The following is a 9113-nucleotide window of genomic DNA, read 5'->3' on the forward strand; positions in this document are numbered from 1 at the left end:
TACACTTGAAGGTGTAAAACATGTTGGATACAAATGAGTTTTTATTCGAAATCGAAATGAGAAAAATGAAATAGTAAGATATAAAGCTCGACTTTTTGCACAAGGTTTTTCTCAAAGGCCTGGAATTGATAATGAAGAAACAATTTCTCCTGTTATGGATGCAATTACGTTTCGGTATTTGATTAGTTTGGCGGTATCTGGAAATTTAAAAATGTGTCTTATGGATGTTGTCACATCTTACTTATATGGATAACTCGATAGTAATACACACACACACACACACACACACACACACACATATATATATATATATATATATATATATATATATGAAAATCCATGAAGGATTTAAGATGTCTGAAGCACAAAGTTCAAAACCCAGATAATGTTATTCTGTTAAATTGCAAATATCATTATATGGATTAAAGCAATCTGACCGAATGTGGTATAATCGGCTAAGTGAACACTTAATGAAAAAAGGATATGTAAACAATTCAATATGCCTTGCGTTTTCATTAAGAAAACAGCATCTGAATGCGTAATTATTGTTGTATATGTTGATGATTTAAACATCATTTGAACGAATAAGGAAATTCAAAAAATTGTGTCGTACCTGAAGGAATAATTTGAAATGAAAGACATTGGAAAAACAAAGTATTGTATGGGTTTGCAAATTGAACAAAAAAATGTGGAATATTTGTTCACAGTCAAATTATAAGGAAAAGGTCCTTAAACGTTTTCATATATATAAAACACGTAATGAAGACAATTATCATATCATGATCATCATCATAAGGGGAGTGTTGAAAATAAGAAAGTTGAATGTTGAAAATAAGAGTTGTAAATATTGAAAATTAATGTGATGATATATGTAATGATGTATTTATTTTTGGATTATTTCCAAAAAAAATCTATAAATAAGTCTATCAGTTTGTGAAGAAAACCATAATTGAGTAAAGAGAAAATTTTATAAAGTGTGTAATTTAATATATTGAGAGTTTTGAGATTTTTTATTTTTACTGTAAATTTTTACTTTTAACAAATATCAATTTGAATATTTGTTCTTACATTTCCCACCATCGCTGTGTTTGGTGAATGGTTGTCTCGTGTAAGTTTATATTCAACTCGCTAATTTTCACGAGGAGTTAGGTTTATTGATTATTTTTAGGGATATTTTCTTAAATAGACTTCACACAATTATTATAATCAATTTTAATTTTCAGTTAAATTAATTTAACATAATAGTCTTTTATCATATCAAATTACATAGATATCCCCTATCATTTAAACTTTATTCACCATCAATTTTTTTATCTCAAACTCTTTATTTGATTTTCGCAATTTTTCGAATAATCTTATGAATTTCATGCATTTGAACATAGAGTTGTGATCATTTGAGATAATTCTTTTGTCGAATATCATTTTTATGTATTTTATTTTTTTGAAGATTTGTTGTGCATACTCATAAACTGTTAGCATGGAATAAAGTAGAAACTTAATTGAGACCATCAGATTTTTTTTTATATTTTTATAAACTCACATTGATATAATTATTACGTTTCATAACCACGGTGATTGGTGATTTTGTTTATATTATTTTAGACGAACAAAAATCGTAATTAAAATATTATAACCTTGGTGGTTTCGTATGCACTAATTCAAACTAACAATTCATAATTTGTTTATTGATATAAGTAAGTAGTATTAAAAATATTAATATAATATAAATTAAATAAAACTGAACAAATGTTAAATTAACTCTTAAATAGAAATAATAGATAATTGAACAAATGATTCACGAAAATGGAATATGTGTGTTCATAAGAAAAAGATATTTTAGTATTTTTTAATTAAATAAGACATAATGCAAAATGTGTAATAAAGAAGATCATTTTTAAAATTATGATTTTGAAATAAACTAGAATAATTAATTTCTCTTATTTTATTTTTATTCAAATGGTATATTGAATTTTTATAGAGGATTTTAGCGAACTTAAAATAACATAAAGGTTTTTTTAAATTAGTGTGAACACAAAATCTCTATTTTTTCACGTTTTATTTTATATATTTCATGATTTTATTTATGATAATCTCTATTTTATTTTAAAATACACAAAATCTCATATTTTTCTTCTAATTTTCTACATACCTAAAATAGGTGATATTTTTAATCTTGAGATATCGTATTTTAATTGAATATAGAGAAACATCATTTAGAAAGGAAAAGGAAGATTAAGAAACAATACATGAAAATTTTGTTTCTCTCAATCACCACTTTCAACTAAATACTTCTCCTATTATATATATATATATATATATATATATATATATATATATATATATATATATATATATATATATATAACTTTGATATGTGAGTGTCATATTATTAATGAATAGTGAACAAAATAAAAAGTATAATAAAAAAAATAAAGAGTATAATAATGTATAATTATAATTAGACAAAAATTTATGTGAGACGGTTTCACTGGTCGTATTTGTGAGAAGGATCTCTTATTTGGGTCACTCATGAAAAAGTATTACTTTTTATGCTAAGAGTATTACTTTTTATTATTAATATGGTTCTGATTGACTCGTCTGATAGATTATGATCCGTGAGACGGTCTCAGATGAGACACACTCTTATAATTAATCAATTCGCTTGCTGCCATTAAAAAAAATAAAAATAAAAAACGACGCTTTCTATTTACTGGAGTAAATCTTTTTTTTTAAAACACTATTTAGTATTTATTGAAAGGAAATTTCATAGAGCCGAAAAACGAGAGAACAGAAACTAAAATAAAAATAATTCTGCAGTTCTCCTCGAAGCATAGCACAAGAACAATGGCATCAGCAACACCCAAAGCAAATCCATATTCCCTTACTCACCCTCAGTCCTTTCCGCTCCAAAATTTAATTTTTCCTGCAACTTCCCGATCAAAATCCAATTTTTCTCGGACCCGTCGAGTTTAAGGCTCGTGTCTGTTCATTCTCACAATCCCCAACTCGATTCCATCAAAATGGATCATACTGCATCTGGGTCCGGATCGGACTCCGAAAGAGATACCCATTTGCATGAAGTTGCCTCGCCTTCTTCTGCCATTGATTTCTTGACACTTTGCCATCGTTTGAAGGCATGTGTGCATGTCTAATGTTGCATGTTCTCGAGACCTTTGCATTAATGAATCTTGTGGTAGTCTGTGTGATGCCAAGATGCGGTTGATTTGTTCAGTGTTTGCTTCGATTTTTTTTATTTTTATTTTTTTGCATATGATGGGTTAGAACATTTTGAATTTGAAAAGTGTTTTGTGGATTGCTTGCATTGTTCTTTTTGTTGAATTCATACATTTTCTAGTTTGGTGATGAGATCAATTAGGTGGTTTGATTAATTGATTGATTTTGTAAGCTTATTGTTTTGAATCATGAGGCATTTATCTGATATTCTTTCCAAGAAGAAAGACTGAATCAAAGGGCAAAGTTTAGAAGATCCGTCCTGTTCGTCAGAATTAAGTAGACCATGTTATCAGATATTTGCATACACACTATGTAAACCATGCTAGCTGTAGTTACCTTCGGGGATGGATTCTCAAAATAAGTAGTTAAATCGGTTCAATTTGTGTGATATACATGGACAGTATCCATTAGTAAAATGTGGGGGATCGGCATGGTTCTTTCATTTGTGTACAAGTTTCCCTTCAATTCGAGATGATTGGGGCTGAGGTAACTGTAGGATCACACACAGAACTGCAAGCTACAATGAATGGGGCATTCGACTGTATTAAGTTTCCGTTTTCCTCAAGTGTGCACAGAAGTATCAATAAAGAGTTCCACTGCATTATTTTTTTGGGCAATCTTGTCAATAAATTATAAATATATATCAGGTGTACATCTAAGGTAGGATTCAATATTGAAGTTACTTGACAGGGAAATTTAAAGAGGAAAAATGGAAAAGAATAAAATGGAAGACAAGATACTTGCTGCTTCTTTGATGGTTTACTCATTTATATTTTGGAAACTAACACATTTTGATGCTGTCTCTCTACAGTCTACGAAACGAAAAGGATGGATTAATCATGGTATAAGGGGCCCCGAATCTATTGCCGATCATATGTATCGCATGGCATTGATGGCTTTGATCGTTGATGACCTTCCTGGCGTTAACAGGGAAAGGTTGTCTTTAATTGTTTCTTGTAATATTTTTTCTCCTTTCCGGTCTTTAGTAGCTATGCTAGTTACTATAATGGGTGGTAAGTAGTGCATTTTTGTGTTGGGAGTCTCATATTGGGACGAGGGGATAATCTTATTGTAAAAACTGCAACCCCAAATAACTCAATCAACCAGCTTTGTAGAACTTGAAGGAAAATTATGTATCAGAGGAAAAACCAATCCAGCAATGAAGAATAGAAAACATACACGTCAACCAACTCTCACTCTTGATTTCCAAATCCTCTTGAAGCTGTTTACTCAGAGATTTCTTCCTGTGCATGCTTCATGTGTGATTTTCTTCAACTCCAAAACACCTTGCCCTTCACATTTTGTGTGACAAACCCTTGGGTCTTGGACTCGCGCTAGCTGGGCCATTCACCATATGACTCCAATCTAATGTCTCAAATGTCACATCATCATATGAGAAAGAATTGTGGGAAACATCCACACAACATATCTTGGGGTTCGTTGGTCACGAGCTTGTTAAATTTCTTCCTATTATTTTGGCACGAAGAAGGTGAAGTCGTAGAGCCTTGTTTTTCCTTTGAACTACACTGGACCTAATAATGTTTATTTTTTGCTGCTTGCACCTATGAATATAAATGCATCCAGGTGTATCAAGATGGCAATCGTTCACGACATTGCAGAAGGTGATTTTGTGATTCAGCTTTATTTTTGCTCATTAATTATTAATGTTTTACAGTATCAAATAGTATCAGTACCTTCTTCATTTCTCAAAAGTATAACCTACTCACTTTGTATTCGTCCTTCATGCCACCATCCCTTTTTTTTTGTATCACAGCACCTCAATATGTTTCATTTGATTTGCATCATTTTGTTTTTTCTGCTCATTTACATAGTCTTTCTCCAGTTTTCTTTGTATCAATATCTCAAAACTGTTGCTATTTGTCGGTTTGACAACTTTCTTGAGCATCATTGAGATAGGCTAAGTTAAAATCATCATTTCTGAAAAGAGTTTGGATCTGCTTGGATTGGACTATTTTTCTATAGTATTTATCAATGATTGGCTATAATATAATGTGATAGGAGAAAAATACGATGTGTTTATTAATCAGAAAGTTCCATGCATTTAAACTGATTGTCAGTTCACAAGTCCGGTCTTATGACCATTCAAATTGTTGAAATTTCTATTCTATTTTATAGCTATTGTTGGGGATATAACTCCATCTGATGGCGTGCCGAAGGAAGAAAAAAGTAGACTTGAACAAGCAGCTTTGGACGAGATGTGCATGGTTCTTGGCGGAGGGATGAGAGGTTTGACCAAGGCTTATGAATTATAAAAAAATTTAATTATCTTCGTTTCTTTTTTATTGCATCATCTTTTATGTTTAATTTTGCAGCTGAAGAGATTAAAGAACTATGGCTGGAGTATGAAAACAACTCGTCCTTGGAGGCCAATCTTGTTAAAGATTTCGATAAAGTATCTTATTCTTGCATTTCTATACCATAACTGAATTCAAATCCTAAAGCAATATAATATTTACATGGTTTCTAATTTTTCAAGGCTCTGATATACATGTACTAAGCAATTTCCTGTTTTTGTCTATTAAAATTTTACATGAATAGAGCGTTGTTTTTAATTTTATACAACTTGGAGAAATATCTATCTGATGTCATTTCATTTCCCTTTATGCATTGTCAGGTAGAAATGATTCTTCAAGCATTAGAGTATGAAACTGGTAAATGATTGGTCACAAAAATTTGTTTGGTGTAGTTATTTACACAGAAATTGGAAGAATATGTCCAGTCTATGAGTTTTATATCAGATTTCCATATTTGACACTAAATTTCTGTTTGTAATTTTCTCGCAGAGCATGGGAAGGTTTTGGACGAATTTTTTCTGTCGACAGCAGGTAAGAATCGACCCTCATTTCATTACACTCAATCTCGTAAAGAATCATACTTGATTGAATATGTCATGCAGGTAAATTTCAAACTGAAATTGGAAAAAAGTGGGCAGCAGTGATCACTTCCAGAAGGAATTCAAGATTGGCAAATAGGCCTAACTAATAATGTATTATCCCGGTTCGTTTTTTTTACACAATAACATCCGATCGTTTTTTTTCTTGTCGCGGGTTCGAGATCGTGTTCGAGTTATGATTCACATAATCTTGAAAAAAACTTTGTTTTACTAATGTAGTACCAAAATCTGTTGTACTTTCTTTTCCTGGTAAATTAACTCGTGTTGTCTTGATACTAAGATACATATAATTTGACATATATTCGATCATTTCACTAATATTAGATGTACCTGTCGTATAAACTTTTTTACCACCTTAAAAAGCAAATTAAAAAACATTAATGTCTAATTATTACCAACTGTAAAAGCCCAGAAATTTGTGCTTGAAAATTTGCGGAAAAATTTAAAATTTTTTTTTTAAAATAATTAAAATGTCTCAATCATAAGTTAAACTGATAAAAATGTTTGATATTCAAAATAGCAGCGGAAGAAATCTAATGTTAGTAAAATAATGACTTAAAAATAATTCAGCAACATAAAAACTTGATTTGAATTAAAAATAATAAATGGTGAAATGAGGTCCTCGGGTTCTACTACTGACGACTCAAGCCAGCTCACTGGTCCCCGCTTTCGGCCCCGATCTCATCAGTACCTACAACAATCAAGTCTAGTGAGCCTAAAGACTCAATATAACTTACGTAAAATCCCATCTAATCTTAGAATCAAATTTAGGTATGGAACCACATAATTTATCAATCAATGACTCTTTAGTAATAATATATAATAAATTTTCATTTGGCCTATAAATCTACAAGTTTTCACCTTTTGTTCAATCAATCCTATCATGATTGGTATCATGATAGGATGCTTCAAATTTATTACATTAGCTTTTGGACAATTAATTCATGAAAGGTAATAAATATATCGCGTGGTACGGAACCTAACATTGTCATGGAGGCATTCTTGTATTAATAAAGGAACATGTGTCGTGTGACGTGGTTTTATATATCTAGATCATACTGTAATGAAAAATAATAATTTTGACATAAAATAATAATTTTTTCATCAAGTCAGATTAAATATTTATATCACAAAATTGATATGTGAAATAGTCTAATAGAAGTTTGTGTGTAAATAAATCATGACTAATATATTAATTTCTTTTTTTTATACTAGTAATAAGTTTATTTATACATATAAAAAATCGAATGAAAAAAAAAAGAAAAAAAAGCTTTTAACCCCTTCAATATATATATATATATATATATATATATATATATATATATATATAAAATTAAGTATTTAATTTCAATTATTTTTTATCCCGAAACCAAATGATTCAATAGGAATAAGCCTGCATAGTGAAAGAGTGAAGCAACATTTTTCATCATTGTTTTATCCCGAATGAACTTAGTGGTGTAGTATACTAGTATCCTTTAGTAGTTACATTATATGTGTCTTGATTAAGATTAATTCTCTTGTGAGACGGTCTCACGAATTTTTATCTGTGAGACGAGTCAACCCTATCGATAATCACAATAAAAAGTAATACTCTTAGCATAAAAATTAATATTTTTTCATTGATAATCCAAATAAGAGATATGTCTCACAAATACGACCCGTGAGACCGTCTCACACAAGTTTGTGCTCTTACCCTTAAAACTAATCAATTCAGAGCGCACAAATTTTGAATCATATTAATTATTTTATATTTTTTTATTAATCATGATTAAAATTAAAAATTATTTATAAATTCTACGGTATAGATAAACATAAATATATATTTTGGTCGTTTTTAAAATTTTGAAAAGTAACAAAATGAGACGTAGGATCCTGATTGAACACAACATAATAAAAATGGAATTAGTTAGTAGAATGAAACAAGAACGTGAAAAGAATTATATTATTCCGTTCGTATGTTTGGTATTATAAAAAATGGATCGAATCGTTGAATCAAATGAAGTTTAAGTTGTATGTCGAGGATTGCTTCGTAAAAGATTAATATAATTAAGGTTAATTGCAGAAGAAATATACAAATATGCATTTCGATAAGAATGAATATTTTTGTAGAAACATAAAAAGAATGGAATAAATTCGAGAATGTTTATTATTTCATATAAAACCCATTTTCAAGGGTACGTAAGACCCGTTGTAGGTAGATTATATATAACTTTATTAAAGCATGTTTTAAGATAATTTTTATTGGTCCATTTAGTTAAAAAGATCGAATTTAGTGATTGGTTCTTAATAATATAATAGTTATACATATGTCAGTGTCAACTTTTCCAATATGGCCAAGTATTCTTTTATTCTTCTTTTTTTTTTAACCCAAAAGTGAAATTTAGTTTTTAGTTATGTTCAAGGATTTTCTTTGAAGTGTATATTTTTATTCGGAAGTCGAATTTATATCTATGAAAATGATCGATTTAGTTCATATTTAGAATAAAACTAATTTTTTAGGTTAAAAATGATATTTAATATTTTCTCACGGATCGGATTGAATATTATATTTGATTCATAAAATTGATCCGCGAGACTGTCTCATATGAGTTTTTGTGATTTTTATTAAGTAAGTTTTCTTGTAAGATTGTATCACGAATTTATATCCTTGAGAGGGGTCTACTCGATCCATGTCTAAAATAAATAAATAAATATTTTTTGGATTAAAAATAGTACTTTTCATGAGTCGAGTCGGATGAAATATAATTTTCGCAAAATTGACTTATTAGACTGTATTACATGATTTTTTGTTATTTTTATTTTATTTTATTTTATGAAGAAAAATATTCCTTGCGCCCACTTAATAAAATTACAATTAATGAAGGGGTCATTCCGCAAATAAAGGAATAGAAAATTATAATGATGCAAACTGGAATTATTCGTTCAGGATGATATTTAAGAAAAAGAAACCGTCTTCCCAAAATTC

General features: G+C 29.4%; 1 protein-coding gene across 1 annotated transcript; it reads left to right on the forward strand.

Annotated features, from left to right (window-relative positions):
• The first annotated feature begins 2765 nt into the window (after positions 1 to 2765).
• On the forward strand, positions 2766 to 6421 carry LOC140817021 (uncharacterized). The gene is made up of 8 exons (XM_073176577.1): positions 2766 to 3134; positions 4046 to 4170; positions 4819 to 4856; positions 5371 to 5481; positions 5568 to 5647; positions 5870 to 5906; positions 6039 to 6080; positions 6152 to 6421. The coding sequence occupies exons 1-8, from the start codon at positions 3021 to 3023 to the stop codon at positions 6235 to 6237; spliced, it is 633 nt and encodes a 210-aa protein (XP_073032678.1). The 5' UTR covers positions 2766 to 3020; the 3' UTR covers positions 6238 to 6421.
• Positions 6422 to 9113: the final 2692 nt, after the last annotated feature.

The sequence above is a fragment of the Primulina eburnea genome, chromosome 16, assembly GCF_022965805.1.
Source record: "Primulina eburnea isolate SZY01 chromosome 16, ASM2296580v1, whole genome shotgun sequence".
NCBI lineage: Eukaryota > Viridiplantae > Streptophyta > Magnoliopsida > Lamiales > Gesneriaceae > Primulina > Primulina eburnea.